Consider the following 25,173-nt stretch of genomic DNA (forward strand, 5'->3'; position numbering starts at 1 on the left):
AACTGCTCTAAAATTTGACTTTGGGGGCACCTGGATGGCTCAGTCGTTAAGTGTCTGCCTTTGACTCAGGTCACCATCCCGGGGTCCTGGGATCAAGCATCAGGCTCCCTGCTCCACGGGAAGTCTGCTTCTCCCTCTTCAACTCCCCCTGCTTATGTTCCCTCTCTCGCTGAGTCTCTCTCTGTCAAATAAATAAAAATAAAAAATCATTAAAAATATTCTGACTTGGGGCGCCTGGGTGGCTCAGTGGGTTAAAGCCTCTGCCTTCGGATCAGGTCATGATCCCAGGGTCCTGGGATCGAGCCCCTCATCGGGCTCTCTGCTCAACAGGGAGCCTGCTTCCTCCTCTCTCTGCCTGCCTCTGCCTACTTGTGATATCTCTCTCTCTGTCAAATAAATAAATAAAATCTTAAAAAAATTTTTTTTGACTGACATATTGATGCTCTGAGTATTATTCTTACCCTGTTGGCAGATTGTGTCTGAGATGATAGCTAAGCTGGATATCTCATAGTAATACTTTCTCAGTGTGAAAATATCTTCCTGTTTATAGGATTGATTTGATTTTGTAGTACCTTATTTTGAAAGCACCTGAGTTAGAGTTTGAGAAGTTTTATAATCCATTTAATCTTACTCTATTTTATATGTAAGACTTAATTTCTCTAATTAAATTTCTTTAATTAAAATACTGGCACATTGAGGGAGAGGGACAAAAAGTAAATTGATAAAATAATTAGTTATGGTAGTGGTCAGGCCTTAATTATTCTAATCACTTTCTTAGAATACTGAGAAAGGATCCCTCCAAATGTAACACTCATTAATTCTATTCATGTTTTCTCTTCTGTTGCTCTTACTTTCTATGAACTACAAACACTTGTATATATATTTTCATCATCATGGCTTTTAATTAGTGTTCTGATTTTTTCTTAATTTCAGCCTGGAGATGTTGGATAAAGTTGAGCCCCCAACAATACCAGAAGGTTATGCTATGTCTGTGGCATTCCATTGTTTGCTTGACCTTGTACGTGGAATTACTAGTATGATTGAAGGAGAGTTAGGAGAGGTTGAAACAGAATGTCAGACTACTACTGAAGCAGCTTCTTCACCAACACAATCATCAGAACAGCAAGAATTACAGTCAACATCAGACCAGATGGATAAAGAAAAAGGTATACTGATACCTGTATTTTTAATTTTTATTTTGAAATAATTTGAATTTACAGAAAAGTTGCAGAAATACTCAAGTTCCCAAACATCCCTTCACCCTGATTTCCCAGTTGTTAACACTATCCTATTTGTGTTATCATTCTGTTTATGTACGTCACTATACTTTTCTGCTGAACTATTTGAGAATAAGTTGCAGACATGATATCCTTAATATTTTTGTGTTTTCTTAAAAGTAAGGACAGTTTCCTAATAAAACTACAGTATAGTCCCATCATAAATTTAGCATCAGCCCAGTATTATCTTATCCCAGACCTCATTCAAATTTTGCCAGTTGCCCCAGTGATGTCTTTGGTGTTCTGGGATCACATGTTGAATTTAGTTCCATGTTGCTATACTATCTTTAATCTGGAAACTTCGTTAGATTTTTTTTGTCTTATATGATCTTAACATTTTTGAAGAGTACAGCCTAGTCAGTTTAGGTTTGTCTTTTTTTCCCTTATAATTAGATTCAACTTACTCATTTTTGCTAGGGCTGCCACAGAAATATTGCTATGTTAAACCTAGTCTATAAACACAGCAACAGCATACAGTTATCAGTATGTCTCATTATTGGTAATGTTAACTTTTATCACTTGGTTAACATGATGTCTGGCTGATTTCTTCGGTGTAAGATTAATTATGAACTTTTTGTGGAGAAATATTTTGAGGCTTCTGTAAAAGAGAGCTTTCCCTTCTCACCCATTTATTTAGTTTTTTAAATTTACTCATTTATATTAGTATGGATTCTTGGATTTCTATTTTATTGGAAAGCTTACAATGTGATGTGATTATCATTATTTGGTTTAACACTCAGATTGTTCCTGATAATGGCCAGTGGGACCCCTTTCAAACTGGCCACTGTGTCCTTTTATCATTTTCTGAGCACTATCTCACTATCTGACACAATACACCGTTCTAAGCTCATCTTGGATCTTTCTTGCCAAGCCCAGGAATCCGTTATTTTTCTAAGGAGCCCTTGCTATTTTTAGTTTAGTATTTAGAAATGATCACATGGGCACTAGTGTGCTTCTTATTACTTGAAAAGGAGATACACACACATAAACACACATCTCTTTATGTTTTTTAAAAAATGTTTGTCTAAAAATGTCTAAGTGAGGTTTCTTCCAGTTCTGGTGTGATACCGCAAGGCTTATTTTTTTTACCTTTCCATGTTTTCAGTTACCTTTTCCAGAAGTGAGACACTTGGTCCCCGTTTATTCAGTGGATTTACTCATTTGCTCGATGCCCAGTGTACAGAAATCAGTCTCCTGGCTGAATAGCTTGTTAGCACTGCCTCTCTTCGAGCTGGTCACAGAGGCTGGAAAGTTGGCCCAGTGAAGGGGAAGGGAATAGGAACTGTATTACACACACGCACAGATACCAGTTAACTTGTGTGTTGATATTGACTGTTGACGATTGATATTGATGTTGATATCAACTACCACTGATATTTTAAAGCAACTTAGTTTAAAGACTTCTTGAGTTCTGAAATTGGTGTGGTTTTTAAGTGTTCACTTTTTCAAATGTATTTTAACTATTAGAGCTTTAGTATTTAATAATCAAGTTGATAGAATATGTAATGTATTGCCAAATGACTAGGGTGGTTTTAGAATGGTATACTGTCAAATACTCTGCTGTCTGTAATGATCATGAAGTGTTGTATGTTTTTGTCCTTTAAGTTAGTAGAGCTGTTTGGGAAGAAATGGTAAATGCCTGCTGGTGTGGTTTACTTGCTGCTCTCTCACTCCTCCTCGATGCCAGGTATCAAGTCTTTATAATTTTTTTTATTGCGTGTGGCAGTTAATAAGAAATAAACATTAAAATAGATACTTAAATTGGTCCTAAAATTATTTCTTAATATTAGTTTTTTAATATTAATTTTTCTTATCTTTTTTATAGCTTTATATATATTGAACATTCTTCTTTTTTTTTTTTTTTAATCAACATATAATGTATTATTTGCTTCAGGGGTACAGGTCTGTGAATCACCAGCCTTACACAATTCACAGCACTCACCATGACACATACCCTCCCCAATATGCATAACCCGGCTACCCTATAACTTCCCCTCCATCCCGCCTCAGCAACCCTCAGTTTGTTTCCTGAGATTAAGAGTCTTGTACGGTTTTTCTCCCTCCACGGTCCCATCTTGTTTCATTTTTCCCCTCCCTGTCCCCCACGGCCCCCTGCCCTGCCTCTCAAATTCCTCATATCAGAGAGATAGAACATTATTCTTTTTTGGCCACCTCCCTCTCCTTCATCGTATTCTTGACCTGCTCCCCCCCAGAATAGTTGTCATGATGTTTTAATGGAAAATACAGTCCTAAAATTACAGAGTACCTTTGTCACTTCAAGCCTTTCTACAACTTTTACAGTAATGATAATTATTGGTTACCTTGATTTTTTTTTTTCCATAATGACAGGATTTGCTGATTTTAAAATGCTTGATATTTTGGGGAAGCTGGGTGGCTCAGTCAGTTAAACATCTGCCCTTGGCTCGGGTCATGATCTCCAGGTCTTGGGATCGAGCCCTGCATTAGGCTTCCTGCTCAGCAGGGTGTCTGCTTCTCCCTCTGCCCCTCACCACTGCTCATCTTTCTCTCTCTCAAATAATAAATAAATAAAAATCTTTAAAAAAATGCTTGATGTTTTAGGTTAAATCTTTTGAGTGTGTGACCATTTTCTTCAATAATGATATATGTATTATATACTGCTTTTACCCAGTTCAGATTTTCAGGCATTATGTTGATTAGTTAAAATTCCTTCTTAAGTAAATTGATTTTCATAATACTTTTGTATAGATTTTCTTACAACTTACTGAATACCTAATTCCATGTCATGTTTGCAGTATAATTAAACATAAATTAATCATGTTAAATAAAATACTTTATCTTTTCAGCACAGATGAAGCTGCCACTGAGAATATTTTAAAAGCTGAATTGACTATGGCTGCTCTTTGTGGAAGATTGGGCCTTGTAACTTCAAGAGATGCCTTTATAACTGCAATATGCAAAGGCTCCCTGCCTCCCCATTATGCTCTTACAGTACTGAATACCACCACTGCAGCCACACTTTCCAACAAATGTAAGACTTTAGCTTATTCACAGTTTTTTCCATCTAGTGGAGTGACATGGTATAGAGAAAATATTATAGAAATTCTGAGTTCAAGCCTCTGCTGTTTCATTCACTGACTCTGACCTTGGTGAGAAGTTAATGATGTGGAGCTTCAGTTATTTCCATCTCTTCAAAACAATGGGGGTGCAGGGAGAATAATACCAATTTTAAACAATAATTGTGAAGTTAGAAGAAAATAAATCTGGAAGTCTTTTGTAAACTATATCATACTGCTGAAATGGTGGTTTTTATTTTTATTTTTTTTAACGGAACTAGTAGAACAGTAATGCTTGCAACCACTGGATTAACATTCAGTTTTTTTCTTGTTGAATACTTTGAAAACACACAGGTTTGTTACATGTAAAGTAAATATGTTTCAATATGATATTTAGTTTTCAGTTTGAAAACTTGAAAATTGGCCTATAACTTTAATTAGAAAAGATTACTGTGAATACATTTTAAAATACTTAATATGTCCTAATTCTGTTTTGCTTGTGAAGAAGTCTGCCAAAGTTTTACAATTTTAAAAAGTTATATAGAAAATTACTTAAAATTTGTTTAACTTATCTTGGTTTTTGTAACACCTGAGTTTTTAAAAGGTTTGCATATAGATAACTACATAAGTGTCATAGTTGCACTTAGTTTAATAAAATTAATGTTTTAAAATATATCATTACTGGAGCACCTGGGTGGCTCAGATGGTTAATGTCTGCCTTTGACTCGGGTTGTGATCTCGGGGTCCTGGGATTGAGCCCTGTGTTGGGCTTCCTGTTCAGTGGGGAGTCTGTTTTTCTCTCTCTCTCTACCTGCCTCCCTCCACCCGCAACTGTTGTGCACTCTCTCTCTCTCAAATGAATAAAACAATGAAATGGGATGCCTGGGTGGCTCAGTTGTTAAGCATCTGCCTTCGGCTCAGATCGTGATCCCAGGGTCCTGGGATAGAGTCCCACATCAGGCTCCCTGCTCAGCTGGAAGCCTCCTTCTCCCTCTCCCCTTGCTTGTGTTCCCTCTCTCGCTGTCTCTCTCTCTCTCTGTCAAATAAATTTTTTAAAAATCTATAAAAAAAAAACCAAAACAAAGTAAGATATAACATTACCTTGAATGTTGTGTGAGAAGTTTATCTTAATTATTTAAGCTTTCCTTTGTGTTCTAGCATATTCCATTCAGGGTCAAAGTGTTATGATGATAAGTCCATCAAGTGAATCTCACCAACAAGTTGTGGCAGTGGGTCAACCTCTGGCCATCCAGCCTCAAGGAACAGTAATGGTAAAGTATTTTTCTTATCTTGGTTACCAACTAACTCTCCAGCACACCTTTTGTACATTTCTTTTTATGTTTGCCTAATTTTATCATTATAGTTACTTACTTTTATTTACCTGGATGATTGATACCTTCAGAAGACATTAGCAGTTGACATTATCATAAGCAATTGTGATAACACAACTTTTTTTTCTCCTAAAAAGTAATTCATTTCAATCATCTTTTTAATAGTAACTATCACAGAAAATTAGCTCCAGCCAAGGATCATGACTATAATATATATCTTACAGGTATATTCTGAAATAATGTAATTAGGATAAAAGTAGTTGACATGGTTTCCTTCTAATATAGAACAACTCTGGGGCATTTGAGTTCTACAAAATGTTAATTCAAAGGAATCAGGAAAAAAGGAAAGTGTAAACCATGATCTGCCGTTTCTTCTTGTGGTACTCTTAAAACACAATATTTTCCAGTGAAGACCATAGTAAGGACCAAATTAAAAGAAATATATTCTCCATGATGATGATAATGATGATGATGGCAGCTGATATTTATTGAATTTTGTTTTATCTGATTTAATACCCTCAGCTCTTTTCTTTCTAAAGAAATGAAATGATAGGTAGAGAGGTTAATTTAACTAAGGTTATGGTAGTTCCGTGACATGAACTCAGCCAATGTTAATCCAGGCCAATGTCAAACTGTACTTTATGCAGTCTTTCTTAATATTTGTTTACAGGTTGATTTTCAGAATAATAAAGTAGACCAGTATGACATGATTCCTGTTTATCTATACCTCTTTAAACACTTCTGTTTTAAAGTAAAATCTGTAAGCTTTTATAGTATTTATTAAAACTCCTTACTTGACCTCCATCTGGAATCTCTTATGAGACATTCTAATACATATATATATATATATATATGATAACACAACTTTTAAGCAAATTAATTTGTTCTTTACAAAACCATCCAAACCTATTTTCTTAATATTTTTGTTTTTTTATTTCAAAAAATATTTGAATATGATAATGCTGCTTTACAAGAATGTACAACAGTATTTACAAATATATCTTTTAAAAAATATATATAGCTCACTTCCAAAAATATCCAGTGTATGAGGACTTTACTTAACTTGGCACACTGCCATGGAGCTGTTCTTGGAACATCATGGCAACTTGTCTTGGCAACTCTACAGGTATGTTGTAGGCTCTGGGTCAGAGGTCAGTGTTGTTTTTATAGCTGAGTGCTAACAAATTAAGCAATGCCTACTGGTGCTTTGAGCAGGCCTAAAGACTAGGCAGTAAGTTTGAAGAAGAAAAAGTTAGAAAGGAATAAAGACGTGGCTTCTATTGTACAAAGTAATGGAATTCTTCTCTCAATGGCCTAAGTTCTATATCCTATGCTTGGTGTCAGAAGTATTTTGTATGAATAGTAATTATTAACTTAAATTTAGTTATTGGGGGTGCCTGGGTGACTCAGTCAGTTAAGCAGCTGCCTTCAGTTCAGGTCATGATCTCAGAGTCCTGGGATTGAGTCCTGGATTGGGCTCCTTGCTCAACGGGGAGTCTGCTGCTCCCTCTCCCTCTCCCTCTCTCTGCCACTCCCCCTGCTTGTGCTCTCTCTCTGTCTGTCTTTGTCAAATAAATAAATAAATAAAATATTTAAAAACAAATTTAGTTATTGGAAACTTACTAATTTTAATTATTTGAAGTTACTACTAATTTTTTAAAAATTTTAGTTACTAGAATTTTTATAATTTTTATAAATTTCTTTATTTTTTTTTACCTTTAATTTTACAGCATCTTGTGTGGATTCTGGGATTAAAGCCTAGTAGTGGTGGTGCCTTGAAACCTGGGAGAGCTGTAGAAGGACCCAGTACAGTAAGCTCTAGTTGGTTTTACTCAATTTGTGCTTCCTGAAATGTTCATATGTTACATTTAATTGTATTCTTCTCTTAGGTTCTAACAACAGCAGTGATGACAGATTTACCAGTGATTTCCAATATACTTTCAAGATTGTTTGAAAGCTCACAGTAAGAATCAGTTTTTAAAATTGATAGAAATATTATTAGTGTATATTTTAGATCAGAATGTTTTATTTCTTCATTTTCATTATAGGTATCTTGATGACGTATCATTGCATCATTTAATAAATGCACTTTGCTCCTTATCCCTAGAAGCAATGGATATGGCCTATGGAAATAATAAGGTGTGATATTCTATCTTTCTGTTTTAAATATGGTACATTATTGAGTTAAATAAGGAGTACACTCATTATGATCTTAGTATTTTAGTAATGGGACTAATGCTTATCTTGCAGGCTCTCTCAATTCTCTTGAGTTTTTACCATTTATGGTGGTTATTTGTTGAAGGGGGAGTGAAGAGGACTATCTGGTTTGTGATTTGTCTAATATATATTAATAATTTTAAACTGTTTCTGTTTCTCTTGGGTAGTGAGTATTTTAAGAAACATTTTGATAAAGAATAAAGGCAGTATCACATTTATAAATGAGTTCCATAAAATGTCATAATAATATTTGTAATTATAATTTATGATTGGGGCAATACAAGATTTAAATCAAGCAATATATATATGTCTCAGTTTCTCTTGCCTTCGTTGGGATGGAAAATAAGGAGCTAATCATTTCTTTCTAAAGGTAATGATTCTCCCTACCTTGAAAATTAATTTTTTGCTTTACTCATTAACTGAATGAATAGAACAGTACTTTTGAATATTGACATTCAAGAACATTTCTTTCTGTACTCAAAATATAATTTTCTGTTGTACTTAGAAAGCACAGGAATATATGGATTAATTTATATTTTAGAAATTATTTAAGGGGCGCCTGAGTGGCTCAGTGGGTTAGGCCTCTGCCTTCGGCTCAGGTCATGATCTCAGGGTCCTGGGATCGAGCCCCGCATCGGGTTCTCTGCTCAGCAGGGAGTCTGCTTCCTCCTCTCTCTCTGACTGCCTCTCTGCCTACTTGTGATCTCTCTCTGTCAAATAAATAAATAAAATCTTTAAAAAAAAAGAAATTATTTAAAATAAAATGCTTTCTGTGTTTTAAAATAAGTATAGTGTGACCATTTACAAATAAATGAAGATACCCAGAACATGATTAAAAAGCAGAGAATGCAATTTTATAACTTGTTTAACATATACCTGTAAGATCCAAAATTATATTGTCTGCCTAGACCTAAATTATAATTCTATTACTGTGGCTTTTCATCTGTAAGACTGAGGTAAAGATTAACCACACTAAGGTTTTATTAGGGAGAAGTTTTGTATACTATAGCACATAGCTAGAGAATTACATAAGCATGTAGGTGTTTGAAAATGTGCATTATAGTTGACTCTAAATTAAGGCAAGAGCAATACAAAATATAGCGAAGTAATTAGTTTCTTGATATCTAATAATCCTGTATCTTTAAGATTAACTCTTAACACACAAATATATTTTTAATAGAGTACCTTAAGGAAATCTGAACAAGTTTCTATGGTAATGTCTTGAGAATTTACATATTCACTCAGTAACCACAGTATGTTTACTCTATGTACATGATACTCTTCTAGGAAATACAAAGGAAATAAAAGATTTTTACTTTCAAATAGCATGTAAACTACTTGACTCATGGTTAAGTGGTAGTTGAAATGGTATAAGAGTTAAAGTTATAGATCTTATGTGGTGTGAGACTTATTTTCTGAATCTTTAGTGTCCTGTTATGGAAGATGTTTTTACTGCATATTTTGACTAAAAGAACTAAGATTAATCAAGATGAATGAATTTGTGATTGGAGTTGGGTATTGAAGGAATGGCAAAATTTAGAAAAGGGCAATTTTGTGGAAATCAAAAGAGAAAAATGTTACAAGAAATCAAGAAGAATGAGGATTGAGAAGAAATAGGAAATTTGATTATTATTAGTTTATAATTAACCTGGAAAAATATAATTTAAAGAGAGTGGTAGGAGTAGATGTGATATTTCAGGGAGGCTTAGAGGGAACAGTTGTTGAAAGCATGGATGCACTGGAATGGGTATTATATTCCTGAGAATGTGTTCTTATTTCTCTATTATATGATTTGATTTTGTAAAGTGAAGTGGTAAATGAGGAACAGAAATAAAAGTTTATAAAAATAATTCAAGTATAAAAAATTTTTAAATGGAAGCATGAAACAGTATATTATTCACTTGTGCTTTTTTGTAAAAAGTTATTGTAAAATATGCAGATGTTGAAATAAGAAACTTGTATAATTTTTTTCATTGTTAAAAATACTTTTTCATTGTTAGCTCTTCTGAGTTAAATATTCTAGGGATTAAAGATTTATATATCAATGTCCTTTATCATGGCTTTAGAGTGACCAGCCTTTTCATTTTTGGTCCTCATTTCAGGAATTTGTGCCAATGTGTTGAGAAAGTAGCTTATGGTAAAGTTTTCAAATGGGTTGATGATACCTGTGCAGACATATTACCAAACTCAGTATAACAATGACAAAAATAAAAAAGCAGCTGCTGTTCGTAGTTTACTGTATGTCAGGCACTTACTTATTTAATCATTTAAAACAACTCAGTGAGGTTTGGTGGTATTATCCTCTTTTTCACAGATGAAATATGAAAATAGAGAGCTTAACTAATTTATCTGGGATCACCTATTTGGCAAATGTTAGAGCTTGGATTTGAACCCACATCTGTATCATTCTAGAGCTTTATTCTTAACCACTAGTGGCTTTAACTTTTGTGTCCTATAGAGTTTTTTTGATTAAGCATCTGCCTTTGGCTCAGGTTATAATCCTGGGGTCCTGGGATCAAGCCCTGCATTAGGCTCCCTGCTCAGCAGGAGAGTCTGCTTCTCCCTCTCCCTCTGCCTCTGGTTGTGTGCTTTCTTTCTCTCTCTCTCTCTCTTGCTCACTCAAATAAATAAAAAAAATCTTTAAAAAAAAAAGTCTGCTGTTGAGTTTTTAAAAATACAAACACCAGGACTACATCCGAGGCTTCCTGAATAAGAATCTTTGTTATGAGGTGTGGATGTCTGTATATTCTTTTAAATGACACAGTATTCTTATATATATCCTGGTTAGAATGAGCAGGAGGAGGAGGAGGAAGTAATACTAGGCAACATTTATGGGGACTCACTATGTGCCAGATATTTTCTAACATGTGGTTGTTTCGGTATATTATTGTCTCCATTTCATACATTAAAAAAAATTAGTGGAAGTAGTAACTTACTGTTACACAGCTGTTAAGTGGTACAGTTGAAATGAAATGCTAGGCAGTTATAGGCAGTTCACAGTTATCATGCTGTTTCTACCATGATACATTTTTCTACCACACAAATTTTTAAGGTGTGTACAACATTAGCACGTGCAGGAAGGGTCAGCCTGACCATTATATTTGTCTTTCTGGTTGGTGAAATGCTAGCAACTGAGGAGAGGGGTTTGTCTTCTATTTCTGCTACTTTTCTGTCAGTGTCTAAACTGGTATCAGCCATATTCTTGACATCATACTTTTCCCCCTGCTCTCTGATGTCTTCTTTCTGCTTTTTTCATACTTCCTGACATTCACACATAAAACCTGGACATTTGAAGACTACACTAATAAGAATATATATTAGTCAGCCTGGGCTGCCATAACAAATTATCACAGACTGGGTGGTTTAAACTACAGAATTGTGTTTTCTTACAGTTCTGGAGGCTGCAAGTTTGAGATCTAGATGCCAATATGGTGGTTCTAGTGAGGGCTCTCTTCCTGGCTTGAAAGATAGCTGCCTTCTCACTGTATCCTCATGTGGTGGGGATGGAGTGCTTAAGAACACACTAACAAGTTCTCTGGTGTCTCTTTTAAGAAACTACTAATCCTGGCTTACCAGAGTTTCACCCTATGACCTCATTTAACTTTACTTACCCCTTATTGGCCTTATCTCCAGATACCATCAACTTGGGGGTTAGGGTTTCAACAAAGGAATTTTAGGGGGACAAAGTTTAGTCTGTGGCAGAATGTATCTTTCCTTCTGGTCAGACGACTAGCCGTTCTATATGTCTAGAATAAGTTTTGAATTTTTCAGTTTTTCCTCATGAAGGCATTTTCTTCCTAACCAATTTTCCAACTAGAAGCTATTCTGGATACTTGAAGGTGGGCAGAAAGGCTTGTCTTATGATAACTGAGATTCTGTGATGATTATTACTAACTTTATACTAATTAGATATTAATTATAGTCATGGTTTTCAGTGTATTGTGTTTTATTTACATTTGAGGTACTAAAAATTCTTATAATAGCAAATTGCAATGTGTTTTTTCTCTAGGAACCATCTCTTTTTGCTGTTGCCAAATTGTTAGAAACGGGTCTAGTTAACATGCACCGAATAGAAATTCTTTGGAGACCTCTAACTGGACATCTGCTTGAGGTAACTTCTTTTTCTTAAATACTGTTTACTTCTTGTTAAGAATAAAGGCCTACACATTGAACTAATGATTCTGGATAACCATATGAAAAATCAGCATTACCATTTTTTTTCCTTGTACTTATCCCTGTATAATTTATTAATGACTGAAGTTTTACAATAATTGCTTTGGTGGAAGAATTGCTTTTGGCTGAAAAATGGGTGATACACAATGCAGTCTCTGAAGTCTCCTTCAGCTGTTAGCTTGGGACCTCTTTCTTTTGTTATATAGTCTCATGATCTACCTCAGTTTCAGCTAGTTCTGAAACTTCAAGGTAATTGGGCTGAGAGTTAGTAGTAAACATTGTGTCTTTATAGCCTTTCCTGTGATCCTGAGATAGCTCTTCTGCAAAGGGAAAAACTTTTTTGGTATCACTAATTATAGATAGTACCAGGGAATTTTCATCTGAATTTGTATCTTGTGTCCAAGTTGGAATGATTGGTAATAATGAGCTACTTCTCAGTAAAAGCTGCTTCGGTCATTATATGTGTTTATTGTGTGATTTAGGTTTAGGTTACCTAGATTCATTTTGTATTTTTTGAGTAAGCTAGGAAATGTCCTTGTCCTTTTCCTTATTTCTTTTCCATTTTATTGGGATTACTTTTATGAATTATTAAAGGATATATGCCAATTTCTTTATCATGGACCTTCTCACCAAATGGCACAAAAATAAGTTTTTAAGATTTTAGCACAGTATTCGATTATGAGGGTAGGCCTAATTAGGAACTTTGGTGTCAGCCTGCTTTTTTTGTTTACTCTAATGACACAATTTACTTTTATGACATTTTTTTTTTCCTGTGACTTACTTAGTTTCATCTTTTATCTTCTCTTTATTGCTTCCTTTGCCCCTTATACAGAAGGTAAGCTAACTTACATTATAGATATAATTTTCCATTACTGATGAACTTTTGATGTCATTTTTAAAATGTGAAAGAACAGGAGTGTTGGTTAAATGTCTGCCTTCCACTCAGGTCATGATCCCAGCATCCTGGGGTCAAGCCCCGCTTTGGGCTCCCTGCTTAGTCGGGAGCCTGCTTCTCTCTCTCTCCCTCTGTGCCTCACACTGCTTGGGCTCTCTCTCTCTTTCTCAAATAAATAAATAAAATCTGAAGAACAGAAAATGTAATGTTTTAATTTTTCTTTTCTCAAGTTGATGTGTGATACATAGCTTAAATATACAATTTAAATATTTAATTTTTATTCAATGTTTTGTCCTCAGGTCTGCCAGCATCCAAACTCTCGAATGAGAGAATGGGGAGCAGAAGCTTTAACTTCACTTATTAAAGCAGGATTAACATTTAACCATGATCCTCCACTTTCACAAAACCAGGTAAAAAAATTCTTGTTTTTAAAAATAATTCTTAATATAAAATCATCTCCCATATATAATTTTCTTAATATAGCAAATGGATGATTTCTGAGAATGAGTTTTGTTGCTTAATATTCTATTTTATATGTAGGCCATGGATATCTTACAGAGGTTGATATGTCTGGATTTTTAGGATTATCTTTATTAAAAAATACAGCAACTTTCTTGCAAATGACAGGGAATTAAAGCTATTAAATTACCTAGAACTGGTCTCCTAGTGCAGAAGTTTCCCTGTTCATGCATTGCTAAAGCTTTATTTTGATGCCCTACTTTATTAGCCTGCTTGGTTTGGTCCTTAACTGTCTCTAATTTTTTCTCTGATTATCCATACATGAGGAGAAAACAACTGCTGGAAGAGACAAGTACCATAAATAGATTTTTATTTTAAAATACTTTTAAAAGTTATTTTATTCTTCCAGAGTTTATTTTTGAATCCTTTGTCCTGACTTCTGTAATCATTCACCTCTATCTTACACAATTTTTTAAAAGTCTACCAGAATGAGTAGTAATGAGGTATTTAATAGGCATTTCCATTGCCTTCATTATCTTACTATATTGTAATTGTGTTACTTATTGAGTATATATGATATGCCAACTGGTATATTAGCTCTTGGCATAGAATGATAAATGAAACAGAAAAGATGTATGTTCTTACAGAACTTACATTTTAGCTTTCATACTTTTTCCTATTATACTTTAAGGTTTCTGAAAACAAAACCCTGATCCATATCCTTAACGTTCAGCTTAATACTTGGCACATGGTGAGAGCTTTAATGTTTTTTTAGTCAGCGAACCAAATAAGTGAGTCCTTGAAGAGAACAAAGTTAAAAATGAAGCAAGTGCTTTCAGATACTTTTGAAGGGACTGGAACAGAGTACTTTCTTTTTTTTGTTTTAACTCTCATGGGTTCCAGTACTTTTATGCCATCTTTGTTCATGTCAACCATACTTAATTTTTAGGAGTATTAAGAATTTTCAATACATGTGATATACATTAACAGAATAAATGAAAGATGATTTTAGAAATTGGGGATTATTTTCCTCTCTCCAAATATAGCTAGATATAAATAGATAGATTTCCTTTAGTGAGATTAATTTCATATGGGTCTTTAATTAGTGTCTTTTTTAAAAAAGTTTTTAATTAAGTAATTAATTTTTGTTTGGGGTCTTCAATGAATGTTTTTTAATTCAGGATCACTCTCCATTTAATCCAAAATTTAACATGTTGAAAATTGGTTTTTATTTTCTCTTATTTTAAAAAAATACAGAGGACAAAAGAAACCTCTGGTGATTATGGTTAGAGAATCACATTCAGTGTTTGTTTTAGTAGAAAAGTTTCTGTTTACTATTATAGTCTGAGTGGAAGTGAATTTAAATTTAAAAAGCAACTGTAAAGCCTTTCTGTCTTTTTGAGCCTCTCTTCCTAATTAGTTTCCTGCCCTCCTTTCAGAGGCTGCAGTTGCTTTTATTGAACCCATTAAAGGAAATGTCCAGTATTAACCATCCAGATATCCGACTCAAGCAATTAGAATGTGTGTTGCAGATTCTTCAGAGTCAGGGAGACAGTCTTGGGCCTGGATGGCCATTAGTGCTTGGAGTCATGGGAGCAATCAGAAATGATCAAGGGTAAGTGTTTAAAATTAACATCCAAAAAGTAATGAGGAGGGACTTTGCCCTAAAATCTTGAAAAAGTGGTAATTTTTTATGTGTCCTCTTCCTGGCTAAGATCTAGAATCGTTTTTCTTATTTCTACCCGCAGTGACTGTAGTGAATTATCAGGGCTCAGCTTTGTTTTGGAAGGATAGAAAAATTGCTGTTTACTTGACATTTCACATTTATACAGAAATACAAGGTTTCTAGGGTAAATGCACCAAGCTAACAAATTTTGTAACACATCGGAAGATTGGGTCTTATATTATTAAAATAAGCACTGGTAAGATGTGAATTAACACTTTAGGACTTCACTGCATATATTGGGAAATCTAAGAAATTACTTTTAAGGGACTTTGAAAAATTTATTGTTCATCGCTTCTCGGCCTTTTGGCTAAGATCGAGTGTAAAAATTTATTGTTCATTTATTTTGTGCCAGTGTATTCTTTTTTTTTTTTTTTTAAGATTTTATTTATTTATTTGACAGACAGAGATTACAAGTAGGCAGAGAGGCAGGCAGAGAGAGAGGGAGGGATTCAGGCTCCCTTCCGAGCGGAGAACACAATGTGGGGCTCAATCCCAGGACCCTGGGATCATGGCCTGAGCCGAAGGCAGAGGCTTTAACCCACTGAGCCACCCAGGTGCCCCTGTGCCAGTGTATTCTAAGTCCTGTGCCCTGCTAGTTACTCTGATTACATAGATAAATAGCTCTTGCTCTAAAAGTAGAATCTTAGGAAAGAAGAACAAGATCTGTAAGTAGAATCCTAATGAGAATAGTCTGTTATCCTGCAAAAGAATAAGATTCCAGTGGTAGGGGCCTGTGTCCCTGGAGGAGGGCAGAGTCAAAATTATGAGGAACCTTATATGCTTTTATAAACTATTTGGATTTATCTTAAGTACATTGAGGGGCATTTTAGGAGTTTTAAGCAGAGGAACAGTGTGATCTGATGTGCATTTGAGATACATCACTGTGAAAGCACTATGGAGGGGTGGGTGGGACATGAGAGAACCTGCAGTGTTCTCTAGAAACACAAAGTGATGGAGTTACCTACTTAGCAGATTGATTATGGAAGTGAAGGGTGATATAGAAAATAGAATAAGGAATGAATCCTATATTTGTAACTTAGGCAGCTTAATGAATGGTGGTATTATTAGGTAACTAGTAAATACTGAAGGAAGAACAAAATGGACTTATTTAGCTTAAGGTAGAATGTTGCAGCGGAGAGAGAGGTCTATCGAATGTTTGCATATATTTGTCTCACTCTGCAGCAGAACTCATGCTATCCGGTATGCTGACTAGTTGAGGAGTTTTATATGATTGAGGTGCTTGGGCTTATTAAGGAAAATTATTTTTTCTTACTTATTTGTAGTAATAAATTTTTTTTAAGGTTTTATTTATTTGAGAGAGAGAGAGAGAGCATGAAAGGGGGGAGGGTCAGAAAGAGAAGCAGACTCCCTGCTGAGCAGGGAGCCTGATGTGGGACTAGACCTGAGCCAAAGGCTGTCGTTTAACAAATTGAGCCACCCAGGGGCCCTAAATTTTCTTAAATACTACAAAATACTGAGATGATTAAAGTGGAAAGAGATCAGCCATGGCTTAAATCAAGCTTAAGTATTTTTCTTCTCCCAGTCTACAGTGCAGTTATAAAATAGGACATCGTTGTAGGATGAATTTAATTAGTACATGTAGAACACTTAGGAAGTGCATGACGTAACAAACACTCAATAATAAGTTTTAACTATTGGGTTGCCTGGGGTGGCTCGGTTCATTGGGCATCCGACTGATTTCCACTTCAGTTACAGTCTCAGGGCTGTGAGATCAAGCCCTGCATCAGCTTGGAGTCTGCTTCTCCTCTTTCCCCTTGCTTGAGTGCACTCTTTCTTTTTCTCTCTCTCTCTCTAAATAAATAAAATCTTTAAGAAAAAATAAGCATTAGCTATTATAATTCATTTCATTATTATATTTCACCACTAGAATTTCTCTCTAAAATCAGTTACTTCTTATTCTCTTCATTTGAAATTCAAAATGTACTCTTTTCTTTTACTGACTAGATATAGTATTTTAAATAAGATATAGATATAAAAGAATGAGGAACTAATTTTCATTCAGTGAGTAAATTATGTGTATTTGCATGTGCTAGGCACCATGCTAGGTATTGGGGGTATAGTGGTGAGAAAGGAGCTGTGGCCAGTTTCCTTTTCTCATTAATGTCTAAGTTTTGTTTGGCTAGTTGATACAAAATTCTTTATTTTTATTTGTTAATTTTTTCAAGTGTGTGTTTCTCTTTTACATTTATGTAAATACTGAAATACTGTATGACCTATATTAGGAAGATTTTCTTGTTCAATTTTTAAAATAGAATTTAACTTGGTTAAAATTAGTGTAAGGTGTGTATTATTACTTATATTTCTTTTAAGTGCATGAGTATAATTTTTCTCCATTTTTTTTCAGAGAATCCTTGATACGAACTGCATTCCAGTGTCTTCAGTTGGTTGTGACGGATTTTCTACCAACAATGCCTTGTACATGCCTGCAGATTGTTGTAGATGTTGCAGGTAGCTTTGGACTTCATAACCAAGAACTTAATATTAGTTTGACTTCGATAGGTTTATTGGTAAGTATTGCTGCCTTTCTTGTGATCATATAATTTAGAAATCACTGTTATGTTATTGAGAGTGAATACTAAGAGAATTGGCTTTTGGCTTTAGAGGGGTTGTTCAAATGACTTTTAAGTAATAAACTTTTATTTTGCATGAAGGGTTAAATGATACAACTTAAGAATTACTTCATTAATAGAATATTTGGAATAATTTTGATATATTGAGCTAAAATTTAGCTTTAAAAGGTTTATTGTGAGAGGATTTAGTAAACAGTAGTATGTATGCTTGTGTAAAGATTAACTGATTTTTAATATTGTTTCAGTAGCAACATTTCCATATACTACTTATTTAGTAAATAAAGCTCCAATAAAAGGCTTTACTATATACGTAGGGCTTTGCTATATACACAGTCCTATAGTTTGTTAGTGCTGCTTTATTAGCTGTTAGAAGGCATATGTTAATAGAAGAGCTTTGACTGTGGAAGCAGATATACTTGTATTTTAATTCTGTGCCTCTTGTTTAATTATTGACATCTTGAGCCTCATTTTACTCATCTTTAATGTAGAAAGTAAAATCTAAGCTAGCATATTATTAATATTATATAAGTAAACAAATAGAAAGCTGTTCCCAATATAAATGTATTTAAAGAGATTATTTTGACTCTTTTTAATGTTTATTATAAGCCAGAAGTTTTAAAAGTCAAACTTAAATACCCTTACAAGTAAGATAAGTTACTATTAAATAGGTAATTATAGGAAAGGAAATAAGCACATGTATAGAATTGTTCCCAAAGAGTAGTTCAGTGTTGATTAAATTACTGCTAGGTGTCACCTCCTGTATTTTTATGGTCACATTTTTATCATTGGCATAATTCTCATTAATTCATACACCACATACTGTGGTTGAGAATGAAGTCACAAGATTTATTTGGATATAGTAATTATTCTTATGAAATTATAAAATACCATTAAATGATATTAAGGAATTGTTAATGATTTTTGTGGTGTCATAATGGCATCATGGTTATTTTTTTAAACACTTTATCTAGTGGAACGAAATAAATATGACAGAATGTTAATACCTGGCTTTCTGTATATCACTATATTGATATATTTTCCCCATTTTTCTATGTTACTGAAATGTTTCATAATAAAAATGTTTGAGAATGTTCACGTTAGCCCATGCTTGTTTCCCCAAATTCTCCTGAGATCAGATGGAGACATGTGACAGAGATGTTTTCAGATCTGTTCTACTAGAAAAGAAATTACTGAAGTGGCTTTTTAAAGTTTTATTCTGAAAGGAAAGCAACCATGTGTTGCATATGTATTTATGTGTTTAAAATAAAATCTGTGAGTGAATGGCGTTTTTCTACTTTGCTTTTTAGTGGAATATTTCAGATTATTTTTTCCAAAGAGGAGAAACTATTGAAAAAGAATTAAATAAAGAAGAGGCAGCACAGCAAAAGCAGGCAGAAGAGAAAGGAGTTGTTTTAAATCGGCCTTTCCATCCTGCACCACCATTTGATTGCTTGTGGTTGTGTCTTTACGCAAAATTGGGTGAACTATGTGTGGACCCCCGTCCTGCTGTGAGGAAGAGTGCAGGACAAACTCTGTTTTCAACAATTGGTGCACATGGAACTTTACTACAGCACTCAACGTGGCACACTGTTATTTGGAAGGTACTGTGGATTAGCTTGAGTTACTAGCTTTTGACACAGATTTTTAAATTTTTCAATTAATCTTGTACCTATTAATTTTTGAAGAAGAATTTCCAGGCGTTTGTGCTTTTGACAATACAGAATGTTAGTTTTGTCATACTTTAAGTTGTACCTCACCCAGAATAAATTACATACTGAAAGCCTATTCTCTCTTTTTCGGTCTTCATCTCTTACTGTCTGTCTCTGATTTCTGCCTTTGCCTTTCCCTTTTTGCTTCCCGTTTCCCTAAAACCACGTAATTTAAATGTAACCAATTGAGAATTTTGTAAATAAAAGAATATCAACAGTAGTGAAATTTCCTTTCAGGATCACCAAACAGAAGTAACCTCTAATTGGTAAATTCTGTATATTTGTTCATTAAATATACAGTTTCATTTTCTTTCTTTTTTTTTTTCTCTTGCTTTTCTTTGTTTTTTAATATTTTATTTTTAAGTAATCGCTACATCCAACCTGAGGCTCAAACTCACAATCCTGAGACCAGAAGTCACTTGCTATACTGACTGAGCCAGCCAGGCACCCCTTTATTTTTCTTTCTCGTCCTCTTTTTAAAAACTTTCTATGGGATGCCTGGATGGCTCAGTTGGTTGGGCATCCAGCTCTTGATTTCGGCTCAGGTTATGATCTCACAGTTGTGAGATTGGGTCCTGTGTTGGGTGCTCTGTACTCAGCATGGAGTTTGCTTGGAATTCTCTCCCTCCTTCTCCCTCTGCCCCTCCCCCAGCTGTGTGCAGGTATACTCTCTCTGTTAAGATAAATAAATATACTTTAAAAACTTTTTACAAAGCCAACAACTTATTAGTGAGGATCCCCTCTTTGCTGAAAGCTCTCCATTTTTGTTCCATGTATTCTATTTTAATAAAAATGTATTTATTGGGGTACCTGGGTGGCTCAGAGGGTTAAGCCTCTGCCTTCGGCTCAGGTCATATCTCAGGGGTCTGGAATCGAGCCCCACATGGGGCTCTCTGCTCAGCAGGGAGCCTGCTTCCCCTCTTTCTGCCTGCCTCTCTGCCTGCTTGTGACCTCTGTCATATAAATAAATAAAATCTTTAAAAAAATTTTTTTAAAAATCTATCATTTCACCACTTTTGTGAATTTCTGAGATCAGTGTTTGACAATAGGCTGCATAGTAAATCTTAGTTATATTTAACAATTTGTCTTCAGTTTAATAAAAATATTCCAAAATGTCTTCTTAAAAATTAATAATTCATATCCACTAATAAAAATAATTAAAATCCCTTCTCCGTCCTGTGTATTCTGTTTCAACTCCATCCGCTGGCTCCTCCTCTTCAGATCACAAACATGCTTAAGCCTTCCTTACCATTTAAAAAAACAAACTGATATTTTCTGATTCCTATTTTCCTTTTAAACAGCTTAATTGTTAATCTTGCTGCCTAGTTGTCAGTGATTTTTTTTTTCCTTCCTTACCTTCCCTGCATTCTCCTGACCCTTAAACCTTAAAGTAACAGAATCACCTAGAAGACTCGCTCAAGTGCAGATTGCTGAGCCACCAGCCCCTGCCTCCCAGAATTTCTGATTTTTCTGAGCCGCCCAGGCTTGTGGTCTGAGAATTGCATGTCTGTGAATTGCCTGTGTGATGCTAATGCTGTTGGTTCTGAGACCATATTTTGAGAACCACGGAAATTGTTCTTAGGCTATAGGTGGTCTTATAATTGCCAAGATTTTCACCTTAATTCAGTTCTTACCCTATTCACTTTTATTTTTTTGTAGCATCTAACACTTGATTATTTTCTCCTTGAAATTTCTCTTCCCTTGGATTCTGTTTCACAGAATGCTTCTGCTTCTTTCCAATTTTTAAAAAATTTTTCTTCAGTTCCTTCCCCTGAATCTACTCTTCAAGTCCCAAACACTTCCTGCTTGATTTTTTCTTTCTTCTTTTTATTTTTTTATTTTTATTTTATTATTTTTTTAAGGTTTTATTTCTTTATGTGAGAGTCAGAGTGTGAGAGAGAGAAAGAGCATGAAAAGGGGGAGGGTCAGAGGGAGAAGCAGACTCCCTGCCAAGCAGAGAGCCTGATGTGGGACTCAATCCCGGGACTCCAGAATCATCACCTGAGCCAAAGGCAGTCGCTTAACCAACTGAGCCACCCAGGCGCCTTCTTTTTAATGTAGGCTCTATGCCCAGTGTGGGGCTTGAACTCGTGATTCCGAGTTCAAGAGTCACGTGCTCTATGGACTGAACCAGCCAGAAGTCCCCTTGCTTTATTTTTTTGAAGCACCTTCATATAGTCCTGAATTTTCAGTTATAATCTCTCTACAGATATCTTCCATAATTTATTTTTTGCCTGGACTTTTTAGCTTCATTCCCTTCTTGTATATTACTCCATAGATACTCTATTGATACTCCAAATCAGTAAGTCTTAGAAAATATTCTACCCAATTTTAAAGTTTTTCCTATTCCAGGATGCCTGGGTAGTTCAGTGGGTTAAGCATCTGCCTTTGGCTCAGGTCGTGATCCCAGGGTCCTGGGATCAAGTCCCACATTGGTCTCCTTGCTCGTTAGGGAGTCTGCTTCTCCCTCTGCCTACTGCTCCCTCTACTTGTGTGCTATCTCTCTCTCTGACAAATAAATAAAATCTTTAAAAAAATTTTTTCATATTCCATTTCATATTTAAAGATAATACAGTATATCTATTGTTAAAATTTTTCTAGTATTCGGGATTGATCTGTCAGATATAATTTCTTGTGACAATTTCTAACTACTATGCTATTACTTAAGCTGTGTTATTTTTCTGTTCATTTTTATAAATATTCAGGTTCTTTTTCATCTATTGGACCGAGTTCGGGAGTCTTCTACCACTGCAGACAAAGAAAAGATTGAGTCTGGAGGTGGCAATATTCTCATTCATCATTCAAGGGACACAGCAGAGAAGCAGTGGGCAGAGACATGGGTTTTAACATTGGCCGGAGTAGCAAGAATCTTTAACACTAGAAGATATTTACTGCAACCTTTAGGTATATATATACATTTTCCCCCTGGTTATATAAGTAATTCATGTTAAAGGAAATTTGGAAAATATAAAAGATCTTTAAAAAATTTATGTACAATGTTACTTCCCAAGAATAATCAATCTTAACTGCCAGTCTTTGTGTATGGGTGGTGTGAGCTATACATGTTTTCATTCATCTTATTGAGAAAACATGTAATGTAGCTCATATGGGCTAAGGGATAGAGTGATGAGTAAAATACACAGCATCCTTGGTATCTTGTGCCTGAGGGAGTAACTATAATTACATAACTACAAACTTACTACAGTGATAAATGTTACAAAGGGGTGGTGCTTTGTAAGCTTCTAATACGTATTTGACCTGGCCTCTGTGATCTAGGTAGGCTTCCCTAAGAAAGCACTATTTTAGCAAGGAGATCTGAGGAGTGAGTAGTATGTTCATCAGGCAATAGTAAGACGAAATGTGAAGAGTTTTACAGGCAGAGAGAATTGTACAGGTCAGTAGTACTAAGATTAAGAAACCCAGTGTGGATTGTACCTTCACTTCTGATGGTAGTGATGGTGGTGCTAGAGAAAAATGAACAGGACGAAATTTTTTTTTTGTTTAATTATGAGCATGTCCTACAGAGTCTTGCATTTTTACAAATTATTATTTTACATTTAGCTTTTTTGTTCCTGTTCTTTTCTTTTTTTTTAAGATTTTATTTATTTGAGAGAGAGCATGAGAGGAGAGAGGTCAGTGGGAGAAGCAGACTCCCTGCAGGGAGTCTGATGTGGGACTCGATCCTGGGACTCCAGGATCATGACTTGAGCCAAAGGCAGTTGCTTAACCAACTGAGCCTCCCAGGCGCCCTTTGTTCCTGTTTCTTTTAAGGCATAAGTGTATTTATTCTTTTCATCATCATTTTTGTGTAGTGTTCTTCATGCATTTTTCCTTTTTTTTCCCCAGAATAATCCATAGTGTCTGATCCATTTTGCATTCCTAGAGCCTAATATAATATATATGTAAAAATCGTAGTTTTTAGTTTTCATGTAAAATTTATAGAAAATGAAATGTACCAGTCTTAAGTGCACATTTGCTGAGTTTTGACAAAATAAGCATCATTTTTTTTTCAATATTTTATTTATTTATTTGACAGACAGAGATCACAAGTAGGCATAGAGGCAGACAGAGAGAGAGGAGGAAGCAGGTTCCCCGCTGAGCAGAGAGCCCGATGCGGGGCTCTATCCCAGGACTCTGGGATCATGACCTGAGCTGAAGGCAGAGGCTTTAACCCACTGAGCCACTCAGGTGCCCCAAATAAGCATCATTTTTAATACTTCCATGATTCTTACTTTATTTTAAAAGCTAAAACCTAATAGATAAAGATCTAGTTTTTTAAAAAATGAAGACATAAGACAGTTTGTGTAGCTTTGATAATGTTTTTATAATTCGAAGATTAGAAAGTATTTTTTATTATCTTAGAATGTTCATATGTTTAACATAACCATGTACAATATATAATTATACCTGGTCTTTTAGAAAGAGGACTTTTTTCTAGACATAGAGTTAAATTAGTAAAGGAATTCCAGGGTTTTTCCCCTGATTATATGAAATATTCTGAGATTAAGTCACCATTCTGGTTGGCAAATTATTGTTTCATCTAACTTTTGAACTAGGATGGCAAAAGACCGAAGTTTTGTTTAGCTGTTTTGATAGTTTTTAGATCTAATATGTCAAAACTCTTTGAACAGTTTAACAAGAAAAAAAAAATCTGTTTTCAATTGTATATAAATTATACCTCAATTTTTAATAAAATAAAGAGTGGAGAGGAAGAGGCATGTAACTGGTGAGGTATTATATTTTGTCCTGTTTGGGCAGAATAGTACCTATTGTTTCATTGCAGGACGACTTTGAGCTTTCCTACTAACTGAATGCTTCCATAGGCTTATGGGTTCATCTCCTCTTTAAAAATTTAGTCGTTTATAGCCTTTGGGAAGTGAGTTTAAACCTTATTTAAGTATTTCATAGCCTACGTATGTCATCCTACTTTGGAAAATACCTGTTCTTCTGATGTTGGTGTTATTTAAATGCAAGTATGTAGGGCGCCTGGGCGGCTCAGTTGGTTTTAAGTGTCTGCCTTTGGTTCAGGTCATAATCCCCGGGTCCTGGGATTGAGCCCCTCATTAGGCACCGTGCTCAGCGGGGAGTCTGCTTCTCCCTCTCCTTCTAACCCTCCTGCCTGCTCGTGCTCTTGCTTGCTTGCTCTTTTTCTCTCAAATGAATAAAATAAAAAATCGTTACCAAAAAAAGTGCAGGTATGTTGGTAATAATCCATGGTATTAAAAGCCATTGGGCTAGAGTGCTGGAGGAACAAGGTCATTTTTGCTGGGCTTCATAGGAACAAACTACATGTTTCTGTAAAAAGCTTCAATATAAATGTGCTTAATTGGTAATAGGAGTAGAAAAAGAGATTGGATTGATCAGCGGAAACCAATAACTACCACTCAGCCCATGCTCTGCTGATGGTGGATCAGCAGACTCAGTTTCCCATGAGAGGAAGAAATTTAGACTCATTCTAAAAAGCAGTCTATTCTTTATGGTACATTTTCTCCTGGTGACTCCTTGTAATTGGGAATAAATGTTTAAGAAAATTCTGCAACAAAAAACAAAAAAAGGAAGGAAAACCCTGCAACTATAAGTTATGTAAATATGAAAAAGTGTAGCGCTAAGATTTTATGAGTATAGCATAGTTTATTTTAAACATTTAGACCTATAAAAATATATTATTCAGTAATAATTTATAACTTTCCCAATATTTTCAAGAATGAGAACATCTTAAGATTTTAACATTAATAAAGATAGATGGATAGATCAAAGTTG

At 34.9% G+C, this 25,173-nt stretch overlaps 1 protein-coding gene across 8 annotated transcripts in view; it reads left to right on the forward strand.

Moving 5' to 3' along the window:
- Window positions 1-25,173, forward strand: part of MON2 (MON2 homolog, regulator of endosome-to-Golgi trafficking) — a 106,342-nt gene that overhangs the window by 51,176 nt on the left and 29,993 nt on the right. For 6 of the 8 annotated variants that reach the window (XM_032874640.1, XM_032874642.1, XM_032874645.1 and 3 more), the window contains 15 exons: window positions 934-1,166; window positions 2,883-2,964; window positions 4,103-4,287; window positions 5,471-5,583; window positions 6,665-6,769; window positions 7,374-7,454; window positions 7,533-7,606; window positions 7,692-7,782; window positions 11,870-11,971; window positions 12,866-12,868; window positions 13,228-13,338; window positions 14,827-15,002; window positions 17,479-17,641; window positions 19,012-19,305; window positions 22,119-22,317. In XM_032874640.1, the coding sequence (XP_032730531.1) occupies window positions 934-1,166; window positions 2,883-2,964; window positions 4,103-4,287; window positions 5,471-5,583; window positions 6,665-6,769; window positions 7,374-7,454; window positions 7,533-7,606; window positions 7,692-7,782; window positions 11,870-11,971; window positions 12,866-12,868; window positions 13,228-13,338; window positions 14,827-15,002; window positions 17,479-17,641; window positions 19,012-19,305; window positions 22,119-22,317 (2,012 nt within the window). The remainder of the gene's footprint in view (window positions 1-933; window positions 1,167-2,882; window positions 2,965-4,102; window positions 4,288-5,470; window positions 5,584-6,664; window positions 6,770-7,373; window positions 7,455-7,532; window positions 7,607-7,691; window positions 7,783-11,869; window positions 11,972-12,865; window positions 12,869-13,227; window positions 13,339-14,826; window positions 15,003-17,478; window positions 17,642-19,011; window positions 19,306-22,118; window positions 22,318-25,173) is intronic. The other 2 variants (XM_032874641.1, XM_032874643.1) reach the window with 1 other exon arrangement.

The sequence above is a fragment of the Lontra canadensis genome, unplaced genomic scaffold (assembly GCF_010015895.1).
Source record: "Lontra canadensis isolate GAN:19392208 unplaced genomic scaffold, GSC_riverotter_1.0 scaffold53, whole genome shotgun sequence".
NCBI lineage: Eukaryota > Metazoa > Chordata > Mammalia > Carnivora > Mustelidae > Lontra > Lontra canadensis.